Genomic DNA, 21338 nt, shown 5'->3' with positions numbered 1-21338 from the left:
AACAATAAAATCATGGTGGTTTCAGTAATCCTTTAATCTTATGACTAATGTAAAACCTATGATATCAGCTTGGAAAGATGGAGTAGCCAAACTTTGTTTGCATGTGTAGAAATCTGCTATTAAAGCATTAAAACATCACATTTCTTGACAGTTTAAAAGTCTCACGCATTACATCCTATTCTACATAATCACAAAAACAATTCAATTCCATATGGTTGTGAAACTTTAGCTTAGTTTATATTGCAAAATAATTACCAAATATCACACTAGAATAATTTTAGTAATTTAAGTTTAGCTAATTTTAAATCATAAAATAACTTTATGAGAAGGCCATTTTCAGGCTGTTCGTTGTTAATAATACTGCTTATTTTACACATAATCTATAGCTTTATCTGTTCATTGTTAACATTCTGTAATTCAGTGTGGATATCTAAATTAACTAAGAATAAATCTAAATAATCTAAATAAACTAAGAAGTTTTTACACACTGTATGAATTACCACATAAACTCAATTGCAATTTGAGTTATTTAGTTTTGTAACACTTTCAGTAATGCAGTTAACAGTGTCCCAAATTTGAACACACTACCACCTTAGGTGATCCGAAACATGTGAAAATTACCCATCTATGGAGCAGAATTAGAGCAAACCTCATTTCAGTTCGTGCTTTTCAACATTTGGAGTTCTCTCCATTGTAAGCTAGCAAATGGTGAGGAAACATTTTCTGAATTTTATAAGAAGTGTTTCTACTGTCTTTAAATGTCTTAAACTTTAAATGCACATCACAGTCGCGTCTGTTCTACTGTAACTCTGTGACGCTGCTGGTGTCTGCGGCTGACTTCCAGGAACTGTTGTAGCTCCACCTTTGCTGTAAAAATAATGGTCCCTTGGAGTGCACAAAGTTGATGCAACTCTCTATCTACACGGTTCTGCATTAACACAACTTGGAAACAGGAAACAGATAAGCATCTGGGTAATGCAGTTTATATATTCATTATATTTAGCCAATAACCTGATACAGAGAGGGGAGAAAAGAATGCTGGCAGTTTATGGGTAGTGTCAGGGGGCAAGGAAGTTCATGATACTTTCATTCATTCATTCATTATCTGTAATCCGCTTATCCAGTTCAGTGTATTCATGATACACCAAAGACTAAAATGTACTGCACTGGAGAGTTCCAGTCTTCTTTAAGCACTGCTTGGGATTATGTCAAAACACTGGAAAATAGAACAATATGTATTAGAATTAGGTTTCACAGAGTAGCAGCACACAATAAATGGGCTAAAGAGACCTGCTTAAACTTATGTTGCAGTAAAGGTTTAATACCTTTATTGAAAACTTTAGACCATTTCAGTAGAGATTTCATGGCACTTTAAAGTAGCAAAATTTCTAAATCATTAGCGCTGTCCAGAGACTTTTTGACATATAGTGTGTTCATATTTTAATGCCGAATTAATGATTTTCAAATACAGAAAACATCACAGAAGGTTGTGATAAAGAATTTAATCAATAGTATCCAGCAATAATTTTATTTTACTTCATTTTACATGGAATGAGACAGAGAAAATCGTTTGATTTATTCAAACTCACATCAGGTTATTTTCACTGGAATAAAGGCACCTGCTTTTATTTCTGTGAAATAACCTGTTCTGAGTTGTTTACAAGTGAATCCCAGTTTCTTGTCCTCTATAAAACTGTGGCATATAAGTTACCATCTGCTTTTGCACCATCTGTTAAATAAGTCCACTCTCTACATGGCGTAATTAGTCAGCAAGGCCTGAAAATCGTATTCATAAAAAAGTTACAATCTTGTCAAATAGAGAAGCCTACAGTGATTCACAGAGATTGCGAGTGGAAATACAGTCTGCATGGACAAAGGAATGCATTCTTTTTCATTTAATGCTTCTTTAGTTTATAGAAAAGCTCTCCATGTCTTGTTTGTGTAAATGAAGAACATTTTATGACTCTATTCCCTAGTTTAATACTAAGGAGCAATAAGAGCATGTTGGAATGTGCTATTCCTGTAGATTATAATTAACGTACACAGGATGGGGAAACACCCATTTCAGCACCCCTAATTTGCTCAAGGATAAATCAAGGACATAAAAAAGTCTTCATTGCCTGTGTGTTGTTTCCTTGCAAACAGTTTTTGACGTCCGTGATGGATATGAACCCTGGTATCCTGGTTTTATTTGGTAGGCAAGAAGCCGAGGCAGTTCACACTAAGGCAAACCATGATGGATGCTGCTTCCTCAGTAAAATGTCTTTACACTGACTATGCAGTTTCAAGTTCTCAGCTGCAAGGCAAATGGATGACTCAGTTACTGTGTTATATTTTGAAGATTTCCACTAAGAAGGAGGTCCAGCCAGTCTTTTTTAACCATAACAGGCCAACAAAATGGCTTTGCACAAACGCTGATTACCCATTTGGAACACAGCATTACATTATATTATACTGCTTCGGATGTGGTGTGTCCCTAGACTGAGAAATTTGTAGAAAAATCATTTCCTTTTTGTGTCTTTCTCTATGGATATGCAATAGCTCTCTAAACAGAGACATTATGACAAATTAAAATGAGAATTAGGGCCTGATTAAATTAGTGGCTAGATCATGTTGATATCCTACAGACTGGTCAAGACTCTTTCTGATCAAGCACCAATATTGTTATTTAGTTGTTTTTATTGTTATTGTTATTTATATAGTTTTTACTAGTACTGTCTGTCCTAAGCTTTTCAACATTTCTTCTGAAATCAACAATATCAATAGACATTTTGTCCCTCTTTGCTGCAGCAGCACCCTCTACTCTTCACAAAAGACGTTCCATTAGATGTTATTATGAAGATTTATAAAACACTATTAAGTTCTACAAAGTGTTCCAACTTTTCTGCAAATGGGGTTTGGTAGTTAGGTGTGTGTGTGTGTGTGTGTGTGTGTGTGCACGCATATGCACATCTCTGCTTGTCACTGTGGGTGGGAAAAGTGCAGTTTTGCTCACTCTTTCTACTCCTGACAGGAAATCGTTACTCCACTCCACACCAAACACATCACACAGCCTCCACCCTCCACCAGCTGTCAAATTCAACAGCTTTCTTTAATTTACTCTATCAAAGGCCAAGGGTAGGGCTGTAGGGCAATGAATAAAAAAAAAGCTTTTTGTCAGCAGCAGGGCCTCCATGTGATGAGAGTGGTAAAGGCAGAGGTGGGCAGAGTAGTGAAGACCTAGTAAAAGCTTTGTTTCACTCCACATTGTGGAGTAGAGGAATCCTAGCCGAAAAAAAAACTTCTGTAAAAAGATCTTTAATATTATTGTTATTTCAACTCTAGTTTAGTGCTCAGTCCCTTATATTTAAACAATATAACATTGTATGAAGCTTCTATCAATGTAGGAACCGTTTATGAAGTGTTCATATCTCCTGGAGATCTTATTGGTCTATAATAGTAAAATGCTAAAGCTCTACCTAAGTTCAAACTAAAGTTATGATGTATGTTTCTACTTAATCAGACTAGGTTGCACCAAACAAATTATAGTAAGTAAAATGATCGTTTGAAACCAACTACTGATATCTGATGATGGGTTATGACTTGTAACCTTTACTCAAGTGCATATGCAGTTTCTAGAGCATTTTCTAATTGTAATACTTTTACTTCAACTTAAGTATATTAGAAAGTAAAAACCTACTTTAGGCATTAACATTTATAGTTTAGACTACATCAAAAAGAGAAATAGAGTGATGTGTACAAATTTAAAAAACAGCTCCAATGTTGTGCATTTTGTGGACGTAATTGTTTGTCTTTCACTCTGTATGAAAATTTCATGATAAATGAACCAATAGAAATGCTCCAAAATTACTTGGAATAAGATCTTTTTACATTGATTTTCATTTAAATTAAAGAAGGTATTTTCCTTGTGGGGTAAAATAATTGTTTTGGGAGACACATGTTTTTCATTGGACAGAGACTATGTATAATGTTCCAACACAATATTGTGCACTATTAGCAATTAGTCATTCTATTATATTCTATCAAGCTGAACTTCAGTATTAGAATATTAGTAGAGTATTTCCGTAGTTCTGTATTACTTCAGATTTAGGAATGGATTTTTATGGATAACATATCCAGACTGAGGATTGAGATCCAAGGACTATGCAGTGACTTTAAAAATTCAATGTTAAAGTGTTGATTCTAGAGCCAAAAATCGCATTTCAAAGTGAAGGGCTAAATTGGAAGTGAAAAATACACAATGTTTCTCACAAGCACACTTCAGGAGAAGTAAATGTATTAAGATTTTATGGCCAGAGTAAGGCATATCCATCAAATTTTAACTGAAGTACATGCAACTCAGCAAGCGTAGCTTGTTATTACTCACATCTGGGTTCAGGGTGTAGGTAAGATGAATGTAAGGGTGGAGTCATTCTGGCAGTCAGATGGCAGAGCTCTGTCTGGCTTGGAGTGCCCCAGTGGCAGAGCTATATTTGGAGCAGGGGGTCTTCAGGGTTGTTTGGAGCAAGCAGCAGCATGGGGGCAGGTGCCTGGAGCAGACGGCCTTGTCTGCTGGACGAAAGTGACGTTCCTGAGCCACATGTCCAAGTTGTTACAGGAAGCAGCACAGCTGTTACAGCTCTCTGTCGAGAAGTATAGGTGAAAATAGACTTATGGGAAATCCATCATGTATACAAAGACACTGGAGGAGTCAAAGGCTGAAATAAGGCTCTAGCGCAGTAACTGTAATCTATAATTGCTATTTAATGACTGGTATTTCTTTCAGGCAGGGCTGCAACTGCCTGAAAGAGGACATAGAAGTGTTACTACTCATGAGTGGAGTACATATAATGACTAATTATACTCAAGTACTAATGTATATACATTTCCAGGAGAACAGAATGTTCTTTTAGTTACAATTGCAATAAGGAGTTAAATACAAAAAGTTTGTCTGAATGGAAATGGAAATAAGACCATTCGCAGTCACACAGCTCCAGGGACCTGGAGGTTGTGGGTTCGATTCCCGCTCCGGGTGACTCTCTGTGAGGAGTTGGTGTGTTCTCCCCGTGTCTGCGTGAGTTTCCTCCGGGTGCTCCGGTTTCCTCCCACAGTCCAAAGACGCACGTTAGTAGGTGGATTGGCGACTCAAAAGTGTCCGTAGGTGTGAGTGTGTGAGTGAATGTGTTTGTGTGTCTGTGTTGCCCTGTGAAGGACTGGCTCCCCCTCCAGGGTGTATTCCTGCCTATGCTCTGGACCCACTGCGACCCTGAATTGGATAAGTGGTTACAGATAATGAATGAATATTGTCCCTTTCACACTCATGGTACCTTTCAGGACTTTACCCAGAGGAGCTTTGTGTGTAAGTGCACATGTCCAGAACATTTCTACCCATCATTACCCAAGCTTTATCCTGCTAGCTCCCTAGTACAAAGTCTAAGTAATGTCAGAGTGAGCGTATATGAAGAGAGCAACTAATCATTCTGCAGAATTATCCTGTTCCTCACAGGTGCCTCCACATGCCTAAACCATGAGGAACATTTTCAGCTGGAACAGACCATGTGACACAGAAAATCTCCAGCTGTATATAACACGTGTGAAAGGTCAACTATGTATAGGCGATGTTCACAATTTTAATCAAAAAAACTTTTTATAAGATTCTGAGGAAGTTTCCTTTTTTCTAGCTCTCCAGTGTGTTTTCATGCTCGAAACCGGTCTAATGTGTTCTGAAGCTCCACTGTCTGTAAATGGCTAAAAAATAATGTGTCTTGGACCAGTATGCTAGGTTTCCTCTCTCTACTCATGGCAGAGAAATGGCACCTACAGTTGTTTTAGACAATGGAGAGAACTCCAAATGTTGAAAAGCACAAACCAAGATGAGGATATTGATTTATTCCAGCTCCATAGGATTACTACATTCCTGCTGCTTCGAATTACTTAAGGTGGAAATGTGTCCAATTTCAGGAGACAGCCAACTACATTAACAAATGTACTACAAAACTAAACAACTCAAGTTACTAACAAGTTTTTGGAGTAATTCAGTGAATAAAAAAACATATAGACCAGTTAATCTTCAGCCATGCACAAACAAGTTTTATTTTTCATCTTCAAATATCCAGAGCATTTGCATGTAAACAAAAGGAGAGAACAGGATATTTCCACAATTATATATGTCCAATTTAAGTGTATGTTTGTTGTGTTTTTTACTCTTATATGTGAATGCCAAGTACTTTTGCTTGTACACAAATAGATCAACTCAGAAGCAACAGTACAACCTACTGTCGTGTTTTAGCAAGCAATTTTCATATTATCATTTCATTGTATCAAAATTGAGATGCCAGTACTCCTCCAACCCTAATAATGATACCCCTGTGATGGATTGATGTGTCTACATAGAGCACTGCGTCAAGATACGGTGTCATTTTCCTCTATAAACATAGCGGCCTTTCAAAACACTTTCTGTGCCATTATGAAGAAAACAGGTCTGCTACCAGCATGCACACATAATATGCGATTGCTGGCATCATCCATTTTTAATGGGGGTCTGTGGAGTCTGGTAATCAATCAGCTCCCACTCACCAAGCAGAGCCCACTGAGGCCAGAGCTCTCAGTCTACATGCCTTCCTTTGTTTTATAACACTTATTATTTATTCAGCTTGCTATACACTAGATCAATATCAGTAATTTGTTTTGTTATAGGTTGAGGTGTAATTATTGATAACTTGTAGATTTAATTTGACCTTTAATTTCAGGTCAAAATTCTTTTTAATTTTTTCCATTTTCCTTTGTTTGTGCCCACATCACGTTTATCATTTCTGTAGATACAAATAATTGTTGTGAGGTATTAAAAATTATAATCTTCATTGTATTCAACAAATAACCTAAAAATTAGGGCTATCCCGAATACCATTTTTAGGGCTTTGATACTTAGGCCATAATATTTGGCAAATATTTGAATATTCGGGGGAGGGAGGGATTCTTCACTAAATGTTCTTTCAGAAAAGCCATGTCCAATAGCCAGCGTTGCTCCGCTTGCTAACTCATTTGCTAACTCATGCATAAATGGTTCCACTAGAACAGAGATACACAAGTTAACCAGAGCTTTGAGGTCTAAAGCTGCAAAATGTGTAGGAATTTTTAGACGATTTAAAGATGGTTATGGTTAAAGATGGTTTGATGTTAGCTAACATGAATGTAGGGTATAAATGCTTAATTTTTTTTTGTTTGTATGTTTTTATTTTTTTAAATAAAATGACTACATATCAGTTAACTAATTATTAATTTATACATTATACTATTATTTATATATATATATATATATATATGTGTGTGTGTGTGTGTGTGTGTGTTATATTATTTCTAAATTATATATTTTATACAATTATACGTTACTAATAAATTCTTTAGACATATTTGTACACCTAATACAGTGAATACACTATGCATGCCAGTATGACATTATCAAAAATATTTTTGGAACGTGCATTCACATCTTTAAGGAACATTATGTAAGATTTGGTAATTATGCTCCTGGGCTCCCCTACAGTTGCAGAGTGTAATTCAAATGTACAGCACTGTCATGAAATCTAGGTTGGGAGAGGGGATTCATACACCTTTACATAGTGTTGAGCCCAGAGCAGCAACTATTCTCCCTATATCAGATCAGTGGAGCATGACAATGATTCTGAAGCTGTAATTTTAAGGTAAAATTGCTACCAGTGGCGGATGCTGGTCTTTCAAGGAGGGGAAGCTCAATTTCGGCCTACATCATAAAATGTGTCGGTTTATTTATACGTAAATTCTACCCTCTGTTCCTTTTCAAGAAAATGATCTGTGACCCTGTCGTACCAACAAGGCGTCTTTTCCAGGGACCTGACTAGTGTCCTCTCAAGCCAGCAGAGCTAGGCTGCTTAAACAGCCTGTCTGTCTGTGCTCCCACGGATCTTTACACCAAAGGATCGCTGATTCGCTCATTTCGCTGTCAATCAAAAAGGGATTCAACCTCAGACAGATCATCCAATCATCATGCAGAAGCTGAGCGTCCGGGCCAACCGAGGCCAGCCCGCTGCCCCATAGACCCCCAGAGACGCTGAGCGTCCAATGGGCGGGACAAAGCCCAGCATTTATCCAATGACTCATCTCGTTTCGCTGCACTTCGCTGCTTCGCTATTGAGCTCTGTGGACGCTCAGCGTCCTCACTGTTTAAAGCACTGTGAAGGGAATGATTGAGAGGAAAGCCGCGTCTTTACCAGTGATAAGAAGCAGATTCTGAACAAAAGTTGAGTGCGTTGTAGTGCATATTTATTCAATGTATACACAATAGTATATATTTGATCACTTATTTTTTTACATTTTAGGGGAAGCTGAGCTTCCCTTGCAGTCTTAGAGCAATCGCCACTGATTGCTACCTAGTATTCCTTTAACAACATAATATTGGCATCATTGTTATGTCAATGTGCTTGTGTTTTGGATTTGAATATGTTCACAAACATGGGCAAACTTTCACATTTTACAATTGTACTAAAACAGAAAACTGGCATTTCATTTATATTGTTTCTCTCTCTCTCTCTCTCTCTCTCTTTGTCTCCCCTGCCTTTCAGTCGAGCCAAAGGTTTATGTGTCGGCAGGTTCTGCTTCCCTGGTGGATGGTGATACTGAGAGATTGGTGGCCACCTGTACAGCTGAGCGAGCCCGTCCGAAAGCCAAAGTCTTTTGGGAGTCAGAGCTCTATGGCCGCTCAGAAGAGATTAATCATGACGAGCCCAATGGCACCATAACCACACAGGTGCACTACTTCTGGATGCCCACCAAACATGCCCTCGGCCACACCCTCACCTGCGTGGTGCGCCACCCAGCCCTGGCCATGGAGTTCCGCATCCCCTATGTGTTGGATATTCATTGTGAGTTGCCAAGCCATGTTTTTCCTTCTCAGGCAAAATTAATCTTTACATTAGTAATTTTCTTTTTTAATGATTTAAACATAGTCTTGAAGCACAACCCAGTGCAATTACATCAAATTAATAGACCCCAACTGACATATAAACAAAATGAGTGATGAATGAAAGATTATTGCATTATTTGATGAGGTCTAGCTTGCCTACAGAGGCATTAGACATTAGAACTCTAGGAAATGTGAAAATGTTTTGATAGACTTCAGTGTTTTCCTAGATGGCAGCAGTTAAGTATGTGTAGTATGTGTTGGTTGGGTTTGTGAGGTCTCTGATGGTTTTTATATAGCAGAAATGGGTTCATAGCTGATGATTAATCTTTTTAGAACTTCACAATTTTCTCAAGCTTATATTTCTAAGAAGAGATTTATCTCTGGGCAAGTTTGATATGTTCACAGTTCAAATTTCTTGAAAACTTTCATTGTCTGTAATGTAGTTGCCTTGTTTGCTCTGTGCACAATGTAATACTCATATAAGCCATCTCTCCATGCTGAAAGAATCCTGTGAAAATGCTTATGTTTTTGATATAGCCAACGTCCAACCTCAAAGGAGACTTTTTAAAGCACGGTGCCTGATTTATAACTGCATGCTGTTTTGAAGCTTTTGCCATTGCACTCATGCTCATAAAACCGTTTAGGAGTCATTTAAACATAATCTTTAACGTGCACTTCCTCTGGCATCTTGAACTGCTTGCTGCTGTCTGTTTGAACAGAGTGCGGCTTAATGGAGATGGTTTATGAAATATTGATCATAGCCTAGCAGGGCTCACAGTGGGAGTAGCATCACACAAGGCTGAGGTTAATACATAGGGAAGTAGCCTTTAGTATGCAGTGAAACCCTTCAAATGCCTTGTGCAAAATACTTGCGTCTATCAAAATATTGTGACACCAGTCTAACTGTAGGTAAAACAAACCTTCTGGAGTCAGGTAAAGAGATTAAAAAGATGAATGAAGATAATAGATGGAGTTTAGATAGATCAGTGCATGGTATTGCATTACAACTGAAAATTAGAAAACCATTTGTGGCTGAAAATATTAGAGCATTTAAGAAAAGATTAGGAAACTGTGGTGTATTCATAAAATACTATGTTAGGGTGAATCCCATTTTTAACCATACCCATTAACCATTTAACCATTTGGAGTGTTATCTTGCCCCTTGGAGTTGAGTTACAAGGTGTAGTGTTTAAAATCGTCCCCTGCAAAACAGACCAACCCTTTAAGAGCCTGATACCTCATCAGAAAACAACAAACAGCAGCTCTTCGGAGGCCCTCTGCTGCCAGGCAGAGTTTCTAGACTTTAACATAGTTAAATTTAGGGCATTATAAGCATTATAAGCCTTCAAAAGCATTCCAAAAATCATATATCATCACCCACTTCTAACTGTGATATGAAGCTAAATTCAGCCAATAAATCCAACTTCCAGTTCCACCTTAAGTTTTGCAGTAGCCACGGGCACTAGAATGTAATTGATATGCAATTTAAGGTGGACCTGAAAATTCTGAGACATCTGCAATGTATTAGCAATATTTTCTGCTTGTAGTTCCACTGAAACTACATTAAACTACAATAATAAAAAAGCTGACATTTATGGCTTTTTTAGTCGCTTGCATTGCCGTCTTGCCACTAATTCACAAGGCATTTATAGCCCATCATTTGAAGTGTGCCCCTGAAAAATCTGTTTAATGGGGTATATAGCCCTACTCTTCTTTCCCAACAAGAATTAAGACACCCCAACCGCTAGGCAAAATGGACGGGTAGGACTGACGGGTAAAATGGGATTTACCCTTACTGTTAGATAACATTAAATGGGATGTGTCATGCTGTTAAATATAAATATTCCCATAACACATTCAGTAAGAAAGCAAGACCGTGTACATCGAGATCTAGTGAACCTAATTAAGCTTGTGTACTACATATCCCAGTTCATCAGCACTGTTTATTCTTAGTGGCATAAAGCCACTATATGGACGAAAGTAATGGGACACCTAAAGAAGATTTTATGACATCACAATCTTGGATAATTTGTGAAATTAAGGGTCTGGCTCATGATCTCTGTTCTAACACAACAATGACTAACACAAATGTGGTAGGTGTGTCTAATAGAGTCACAAGTGAAAGGGAAATGTCTGACCATATCACTGTCACTGCAGCATTCAGAATGATCCACCACCCAACTCATACCTGCACTGTGGTGGTTCAGTGGGGAGCCTGAGCACTGAACAACATGGGAAAAGGGGGCTAACAAAGTATGAGGAGCCATAGGCAGACTACTGTCTGTAACTTTAGAACAACAAAGTGCTCCTATATGGTCAGCAACGCTAATAAATTAGTGTAGAATATTAGTGTGTGTGACTTAAAAGCAACGCTCATGATTTTTTTAAATCATAAAACACAAGCTCTGAATATGTTTCCTCACTATTTGCTGCTCTCCAGTCTGCTAGGCTTTCTCTCTCTGCTCACGGCAGAGAATTGGCATATGTAGATTTTTAAACAACAAAAAGAACTCCAAATGTTGAAAGGCATGAACTGAAATGAGGATATTGCTCTATTCCTTGATTTATTTGTGTTGTAGATAGAACTGACTCTAAATTTGGGAGATCACTAACTGCATGAATGTTAACACAGACAGAAAGTGCTACAAAACTAAACAACTCAAGTTACAAATACTTTTATGTCGTAATTCAAACAGTGCATAAAAACTTACAGAAGTTAAACAGCCACATAAAAACAACAGTCATTTTTCCCCCTCAAATATAAAGTTATACGTTAAAATGTTTTGCAGGGCTTCTGAATGTAAATAAACAAGATACGTGTTTCCCCACACAATTGCCTTTAAGGCATATTAAGTATCAAACAGAATATTTCAAAATATTTTTATCTGCTGCCTTGTTTAACACTGATATTGAATTTCTTCCTTTACATTTTGTGTTCCAGTTGCTCCAGATGTCTTGGTGGAAGCCCAGGATAACGTTTGGTATGTGGGACAAGAAAATGCAAGGCTGGACTGCAGCGCAAATGCCAATCCTCTTCCTTATTTCTTCCTCTGGACCAGGTACTGCAAATGGCTATTCAAGAGTTTGGCTCAGCTTGCAATAAAATTGCATGCAGTATAAAAACAGTGTTGAACCAGTGGCACATAGTAACTGCATCAACTGCACAGTAAAAAAAAATTATTTCATTGTCTGTACTGTACAATGGATTTCCATTAGATGCAGTTGGAAAAGAAACAGTTGCTGGATTGATATGTGTTTTAGAGAAATCACACATAGCTTCCTTTAAAATGGGTGGGAAATGGGTCTGTGGTTTTGTATTACAGGGCAAAAAGTACAGTATGTTGATGCTGTAGGTTTGACATACGAGCCATATTTAAAAATCACTTCTTAAATGCTTGCTGTAAAACTGGTATTTTTTTTCTCAGGGTGGACATGCAGATGCCTCCTGGAGCCCAAACAGCAAATGGCAGTTTGGTCTTCACTCGTCCTTTGCGGAGAAATGATTCTGGAACGTACCGGTGTGAAGTTCAGAACAATGTTGGTCTCCGGTTTCGGGACATACAGATCCGGATACAAGGTGAGCATTTACTGCTCTTTGAAATCAGTTGTGCTGTTCAGTAGAAGGTGAACGAGTAAAAGGGTTTCTTTATATTCTGTTAAAATCACACCAGCATGTGTCTCTCCATGTTTTCTCAGTATCTTTTTACACAAACCAGAGACTCCACCAAAGCAAAAACACTTCAGAGGTCATGCTCAGTGCCAGAACGTCAGGCTAGTTTGTTTTCTGTTTTTCTTTTGCTCTTTTGAAACTCGTTCTCTCCAGCTGTGAGTCAAGAGAGTCAGGAGGTTTGTCCTCCCTCCTGCCTGAACTTGAGAACAGATTACATTCACAGTTCTTGTCATTTGTCATTATACAGAGTATGCAAGGCCAGACCTATTGTTAGCTCCAGAATGTGATTTAGTTTCTGGGAGGTATAAGATGTTCCTCATGTCAGAAATATTCCAGTTTATTTGGGAATCTGTTACTGAAGTGTGCATATAAAAAGTGTAGGAAAACTGATGAAATGACAAAAAATCCAAATCTTTCCAAGTTGGATATTTTTTAGCAGAAATTTGGCAAACATGCTGTTCTGGAACTTGAGAACCTCTCATCTCCTACTTCCGTCTAGTGTTTTTAAAATTGGGATCTAAACAGTGATTTCAGTTCTTGGACTTGAACTTCCTATGCATATAATTTTTTTTAAAAAACGTGGCTTAAAACGTCAGTAGCAAAGCCAAACCAAACTCCATCTGTTAGTGGGCAGACAGGAGTCACGTTTTAAAATGAAAACTCACAGTGGTTGTCTTTGTTTACAATCAGTTATTGCATTTTTGCTAGCATGGAGGCGCAAATCACTGATTCTGTCTTGTTGCTGAAACTTAAACTGAGTGCCCTTATTCTCATATAGAAGCCTTCCCAACATTTTTTAGTTATTTCCACGTGATATATTACTGATCAGCATGACAGATTTTTTTAAACCAGTGGTTCCCAAAGTGGGGAGCTATTGCAGGGGGTGCGGCAAGGCAAATTAACTCTGCAAGTTTGAGCATTATATAGCTGTTTTATATATATATATATATATAAAACAGCATTCTCATGTACAAAGTGGGGCATGGCAGACAAGGTTTGGGAACCACTGTTTTAATCACACTGTAAACTGTGATAACCACAGTTCTGATTTGCTAATCAGTTTTAAGTGAGTATGATAGTTCAGCACTAAAATGTTCAGGACAAGATAAGGCTAGGTTACATTAAAACACTAGGTTACATTTATATCTGTATTGCAGTTTGAAATATTCTCTTCTAAAAAAAAGTGTGTCACTGCAGAAAATTCCAGGAACCAGTGCTTTAATATTATGTGAATGTGATGCTGGGCGATATGAGCGCAAATTAATATCACGATTAATTGTACATTTGTACCATGATTACGATTAATGAACAATTATTTTGTTTTTGTATTTTGACCCTCATAGTTCAGTAATGAGGCTCATACTACAAATATGCTCCAGTATTAAACATGTGCTATTTTATATGTTTGTTCCTCTCTTGTTTACTGAGCACTCTTTATATTTGGTATGTGATTGTGCTTTGGTTGCTGAATCTGTTTTTTCTCAGCATTTACTTCTTTGACTTCTTTTTGTTCAGTGTCACATTAATCATAGTAAACACACAGCACGTCCAAACCACAGACGCTGTGTATTTTTTTGGTACTAGTTGCTCAAGATGCTCTGCGGCCTCTGCGTTTAGGTTGCTTCCATGTGACAGATAGGGGCAGAATCACGTGACTACAGCTTGGTAGCATGGTTCTAAAGGGACAGTATATGAACACACAGTGGGGACACAACAGAATAAAAATAATCTATATAGACAAGATTAAAGTTCTGAATGTCGATTTCGATTCATTTTTTGATTAATTGCCCAGCCCTATGTGAATGTGTACTCTATAGCAATATCTCGAAACCAGAATGGCTTGGAACAAATAAATACTCAGGAATAAATAAATACAGATTTATTTGTTTAGAATTTAATGGAGAATAACCTGTGACAGTATGTTGTATCTCTTCTGACAAGAACTGCTCCTTTTTTATATTTTTCCTTCTCACAATACTTACAGTGGTTCAGGTTTGGGTCTCTTCACCACTGTTAATATTGTTTGGATCTCTTAACCATGGCTATTGGATGGCCAGTCACATGGCCATGGCTACTGGCCAAGTCAATGTTTGCCTTGAAGCATAGCTCTGCAGACCCACACAACGTGTAACAGAAGGTGTGCATGTCAGTGTATCTGCAAGCTTCTGTATGCATGACTATTGTTTACATGGATCTTTGCAGTAGTACGAACCAAACTTTAGTTTACACTAGTTCACAGTGAACAGTAACAGACAATAGCCATTTCAAAGTATAGTAATATACACATCCAGCCAAAGTTTTATCGTCTATGACTTAATACACACACAAACAAGTCAGCATTAAATTATGCATGTGTTTTACAAAAGTAACTTTAAGTGCTGAGTGCAGCAGTCAGATATGAGGTAGCAACACAGTGAAATCAAATAAAAACAAATGAATAGAATATGAGTACAAAAATATTTGTCAATAATAAAAAAAGTTAAAGGAATACTAGTTGGTATTTGTACCTTAAAATGAAAGCTTCATAATCATTGTGAGGCTCCTCTGTCGTCCCTACTCTGGGCTCAGCACTGCAGAGACTGTGCTATGTAACATTAGGAGGAGGGTTGGAAACCACCAGACAGTGCTGTAAAAATTAATAACTCTTTGGAACTGTGTAAATAACACTTTGTAAAATACCAAATGTTACCTAGTGTTCCTAATATTTATGAGTGTGATGATTTCAGGAAATATGTTCTGTAGTCTTATTTTTTATTTTAGTGACTGATTTCGAGTATATACGTCCCAAGAACAATGTGAAATGTCAGTATGTCACACTTCATTCAGGCCAGTTTTAAAATGGATTAACCCTGATCCACAAATTTTAAGACTCATGCCCAAAAAGAACAAAAAAAATTGGTATGCTTGTTTTCTTGGTAAAAGAAATGGCTTGTAGATTAATTATATTAAGAGTAATTGTAATCTTGGCCAGAATCAGTCAGATCTAGGGCAGGAGAACAGGATTGAGAAATGACAATTTGCTCACTGTCAGTTGATGTTCTATGTGTGGATGTCATTTCCCCTCCCTATCCATTCTCTTACCTGCAACCCATTTTATTCTCTTCTCTGTTCTCCCTGCCAGAGCCACCACCCACCACCACTGTCCCCACCACCACCACAAGCAAGGCCGTTGTGCTTGATTCCTCAGGCGCATCTCCAACCCAGCGCCATGCCCACTTCACCTCCCCAACACTGGCCTCCCCAACGGATGGCACCATAGGCACCGTGGTGGGTGGGGTAATTGGCGGCATTCTGCTCTTGGCACTACTGCTGGGCGTAGGGGTGCTGTGCTACATGCGTCAGCGGCGCACATTCCGTGGCGACTACTACACCAAGCAGTACATGAGCCCCTCGGACATGCAGAAGGAGTCGCAACTGGATGTGCTCCAACCGCATGAGCTACATGATGTGTTTGGAGATGACTCGGGTAAAGGCAGCCAGGACCTGAAGCCCAAGCCTGAGGGAGATATCATTTTCTCAGATTACAGCAAAGACGAAGGTGACTGGGGTGACAGTCTCCAGAGGGCATGCACTTATTATTCCGACCAACACAGCCACCACAACATTAACCCAAGCGGGCCTCCGCTCCATGGCCCCACGCTAAACAATGGAACCCCCTACCTGCAAGACAGCTGTTACGATAATGGTACAGACTGTGACTATGTCTCTCACACGGATGGATCCGTGATCTCTCGCAGAGAATGGTATGTGTAAAAGCAAGAAGGAAGAAGTGTTGCTGGGATGACAATTATTTAATAAAAATAATAGAGAACACAGTATTACCAAACTTTTAAAACATCAGAGGCATAAATTGAATATCACATGATTAAAAAAAACCTATATTACTTTCTTGGTATCATCGTCAAAGGACATTAGTCTCAAACTGATCACTTATGCACAGCATATGCCTCTGTTATTGTGTCTTTTTAATGCAAAGGGAGAGGCTCACGTGGTTCATGATCACAGGGTAGCCTGAAGCAATGAAAACATTTGCTAAAATTAAGCTATGTTGTGTGTACATATCCTTGCCAGACACCACACTGCATGTGAGTTTGAGTTCTAAACCAGGTGGAATATATTCCCAGCCTTTTCCGTGCACACATATTACTATGTTGCTTTATTTTTAGCTTATAAGCCCTCCTCTAATAGGATAAAGGATATGTGCCTTAATGTTGCATTGAAATGTAACTAGCCTCTGTTCTTTCACAATTACAGCACGTCTGTGTCATTTCATCAGTGTTCTTAATACTGGAAACTCTGGGGAGTTACAGGACTTTGTTCAACAAAAGAATTCACCCAGAGGATGAAATTTGTAGTTCCACTGGAGTGGAAAGGGAATGCCTGCTTTTGATTTGTTAAGAGGTTCTTTTTTGAGGTTTGTTTAAAAGGTCAGGTTCTGCTCTTCAGGGTGGGATGTCTATTATGGCAGATATGGCAGTAATGTGTACAGAGAAGTGACAAATTAAAGTAAAACCTGAGATAAAGTCTCAGTAAAGTAAGATTTGGCCACATAAATTACAGATTTGGCCACCACACGCTCCCATTTCAGCTTCAGTGTGCCTTGACATAGATTCCACAAGTCTCTGGAATTGCACTGGATCAATGGAATATCATTATTCCCAATATGTGTCATGGTAATTGTGGTGAACCCTCTTTGCAATTTTAATTTAAAATCTCTGGCATGCTCTTTAGTAAAGGAGCAAGAATATTTTCAGTGGTTTTGCCTCTTTTAAACCCCTTTTTATTAATTCAACAGACCCTATCACCCTTTCCCCCGTTCCTGTAGATCAGTGCCTGTTGTTTTAGCACCACTGATCTGAAAAGTGCATTTCTCTTTGCTATGAAGGAGGGGTTTATGGACTGCAATCTACTTCATGTAGTTGTTTACAGGCTCTCCTTGCTAAGACATTCTGATCACGTACTGCATCCTTACATAACATACTGTTGTACAAACACCTATGTCACTGCACTCACTATTCTTACTGAAACTGTAGCAAGCTGAGTACTCTTTGTGAAGGAAGTTAATTCCACTTCAGACTCAATTTTCTTTTTCATCTTGAGCCAATCATGGTCATCTGGCTCAGTTCAGTATTTGTATAAACACTCCAGTTTATGGAAGTAGGATATTCATTGCCCAGCTGTATCAAGCATTGTCATTCAGGAAGATTCTGACTTATACTTGTCTACATGCTTACTCAGGTGTTATAGTTCATTTGTCATCCACTTGTATGTCTGTATGTAATTTTGGTGCATGACGTGTACAAAATCATTATATACCAATGTGTCCCCAATTTTTATAATTAGCACATTGGTGATGCAAGTCCTTTCATCAGCAGTGATGAAGTGTATAGTTTGAATCTTTAATTCAGCTCAAGGGCAGCCATGGAGAGGAGGACCCCGGCAGCAGCAGATCAAAAAAGACCATGCAGCAGAAAGTCTACTGTCGCTTGTGGCCTTTGCAGCTTGTCGCTTTTGATTTGGATTTCATTCCCTTTTTTTCCCCCTCCCTACCCTTGCTGTCCTTCCACTCCCATTCATTTGCTGAAAGGGTTTGTGCTTCCCAGAACGCACCACTTCTTATGCTACACATCTGCTGCATGTGCCGCCCAGGCTGGGGCTCAAAGTTAGGCCTCACCTCAAAGATTCAGCTTTTTAATTAAGGCTCACTCCCCCCAACTGTTGCTTTCAAATCAGGCTTTACACTAGTTCAACCTCAAGCTTGGGCTGGGCATCTGTTTTCAAGTGCACATTTTAAATTTTATTTATTTTATTTTCTAAGGTGGTTAAGTTCTGTGTTGAATAGCATTGCAGATTATTCAGATTTATGTATGAAGCCTGGTTTCCTGAATACTACTTTTAAAAAGCCCTCCATGCAGTTTCATTCAGCTTATGTAATGCGGTTTGACTCATTTGTGAAAATAAGAACACTCCAAGAAATGTTTATATTTGACAATTTTTTTAAATTATTATTTATTTTATTTCAATTCTACAAACAGGAAAAGTGTTGTGCTTGTTTAAAAGGTCTCACCCAGGAACTTAAAGGTAATTCCTGATTAGTGCCTTGAGAATGGCAAAGATCATTGTACATTTTTAGTGTAAAATTAAGTTTGGGTGGGGTTTGCATTCGTTCTGTTGTATTAGGTTTACAAATAAGTTTTAAAGCATTTTTATGTAAAAAATGTAAGTCAAGATTCAAACATTCTGCCACTCGTTATTTGATGGTATTTGTAGCTTAGTATTAAAATGACTGTTGTAATTTTATTTAAAAAAAAATGCTAACATTGAAATCACCATCTTTAAATCACCTCTAAACCAAAATTCACATGCATTTTTGGATACAGTATTATTCACAAGAACAGAACTAATGGACATGCTTTTGCCGTACTTTTTCCTTGCTGGTTCTCATAACGAAATACATTATTTTATAACTACTTAATTTTTAGGGGTTTTATGTTATTGTTTTTTAATATAATGACAACTGTCATTTTTAATACTATGCGACGGTTTCCATAAAATTACATTGAAGTGGGAGAAAGTTTGAATCAAAAATTACAATTATACATGACAAAAAAAAATAAAATTGAAAACGTATTTATACATCTAATGATTTGCTGAACATCTCACTGGATTTTGAGTAGACGTACTGTGGTCAGTACTAGGTCAGCCAGTTAGTAAATATTCTTGTTTGTACATATGTTGGTGGGGAATATTTTGGCATGAGAATAAACTGTATTTTTCTATGAAGTCAAAAAAACTTGTTCAGAGGATGTGAAGCTTTCGTTTCCTTGTTCTTTTTATAATGTTTGCTCTCAAAAATTAATTATTTTGTACGTAGCAGCTTTATGCAAATGACTGACAAATGTCTCACTAATCACTTTGAGAATGAGGGACAGATTCACATTGATTTCAAATGCCTTTTGTTTCTAATAAATCATGTATTCTTTGAGCATGTGAAAGTGTGGGTGACTTTATAACCTAGCGGACGGCAGGTGAGCTGAGGATTTTAATAACACGTCCTTTACCTCTGGAGTGAAAGAGTATTATTAGTCACTTGGAGCGGTCATTCTACTGTGAAGGGGTGCGTTAAAGATAAACAAAGATAAACGTACAAACAGGTTTATTTTAAATGTAATCTTATAGAGGTAATAATAGGTTTTTGTATTAACTAGCATCCATTATAATAAAATGATGACTAATAATGCAGGAAATTGCAAAACAAATTTAGGAGCAGTTAAGTTAGCTAGATAAGCTTCTTGGATGAGTCAGTTACTCAAAGTCAGACTAAATTTAGTCCGAATACGATCTGTTCTGAAGGTGAGAATTGATTCAGTGTGTTCATTTAGGATATATTTCCAAAAACATGTTAAATGTGACGTAAGCTAGTTTTGGCCCAGCCCACTGCACAACAGAGTGCAAAACTAATGTTTACCTATGAGTGTGACACTCCTGATTTAGAATAACGCATTTTACATCAAACTACTCTGAATGACTATGTCATGTTAAATTTTATTGTCCATAAATCCTGGTCAAATATGCAGTAGGTTACTAACATTACCACTCACTGAGGTCTACTAAGGAAAAAGACTAGGCAAGCTTAGATTCACTGTTGGCTGTAAAGCATTTGTCAACCCTGTGTCAACGATGTTGTAGTAATGGTGAGTCCAAAACATACACCCTCCTCATTAGAATTCCTTAAGAGTGAGAATTGTGGGTAATGTCCTGTGTTGAAAAATGGCATAAAATTTGACATACAGGTGCTAGTCATAAAATTAGAATGTCAGGAAAAAGTTTATTTATTTCAGTAATTCCATTCAAATAGTGTAACCTGTATATTACACTCATTCATTACACACAGACTGTTATATTTCAAGTGTTTATTTCTTTTAATTTGATGATTTGAACTGACATTCTAATTTCTCAGAAAATTAGAATATTACTTAAGACAAATACAAAAAAAGGATTTTTAGAAACGCTGGCCAACTGAAAAATATAAACATGAAAAGCATGAGCATGTACAGAACTCAATACTTAGTTGGGGTTCCTTTTGCCTGAATTACTGTAGCAATGCAGCGTGGCATGGAGTCGATCAGTCTGTGGCATGGAGTCGATCAGTCTGTGGCACTGCTCAGGTGTTATGAGAGCCCAGGTTGCTCTGATGATGCATTGTTGGGTATATTGCATCTTCCTCTTCACAATACCCCATAGATTTTCTATGGGGTTAAGGTCAGGCGAGTTTGCTGGCCAATTAAGAACAGGGAGACCATGGTGCTTAAACCAGGTACTGGTAGCTTTGGCACTGTGTGCAGGTGCCAAGTCCTGTTGGAAAATAAAATCTGCATCTCCATAACATTGGTCAGCAGCAGGAAATATGAAGTGCTCTAAAACTTCCTGGTAGATGGCTGCATTGAACTGGGACCTCAGAAAACACAGCAGTTCAACAATAGCAGATGACATGGCACCCCAAACCGTCACTGACTGTGGAAACAATATACAGGTCAAACAAATCAATTTTTCATGATATTCTAATTTTATGACCAGCACCTGTATATTATGTTTAATGGAACATTTCATTTCTTGGATAAAGAGTCTGAAAATGTGGAGAGGAATATAGATAATCATTTTAAGGTGTAATCCATAATATTTTCTGAATAATTGAATTTTTTTTATCACATTTAACTATAATTATGTAACCCAAAATGGATATAGAATCTA

The 21338-nt window shown here is 37.8% G+C and overlaps 1 protein-coding gene across 1 annotated transcript in view; it reads left to right on the top strand.

Moving 5' to 3' along the window:
* Positions 1–16685, top strand: part of nectin3a (nectin cell adhesion molecule 3a) — a 45572-nt gene extending 28887 nt beyond the window's left edge. Inside the window, exons 3-6 of the mRNA XM_066662456.1 lie at positions 8577–8876; positions 11859–11976; positions 12343–12494; positions 15709–16685. Coding sequence (XP_066518553.1) covers positions 8577–8876; positions 11859–11976; positions 12343–12494; positions 15709–16340 — 1202 coding nt within the window. The 3' untranslated portion in view covers positions 16341–16685. The remainder of the gene's footprint in view (positions 1–8576; positions 8877–11858; positions 11977–12342; positions 12495–15708) is intronic.
* The last annotated feature ends 4653 nt before the right edge of the window (positions 16686–21338 follow it).

Source organism: Hoplias malabaricus, chromosome 1 (genome assembly GCF_029633855.1).
Source record: "Hoplias malabaricus isolate fHopMal1 chromosome 1, fHopMal1.hap1, whole genome shotgun sequence".
Lineage (NCBI taxonomy): Eukaryota > Metazoa > Chordata > Actinopteri > Characiformes > Erythrinidae > Hoplias > Hoplias malabaricus.
This window is presented reverse-complemented; position numbering and strand designations above follow the sequence as displayed.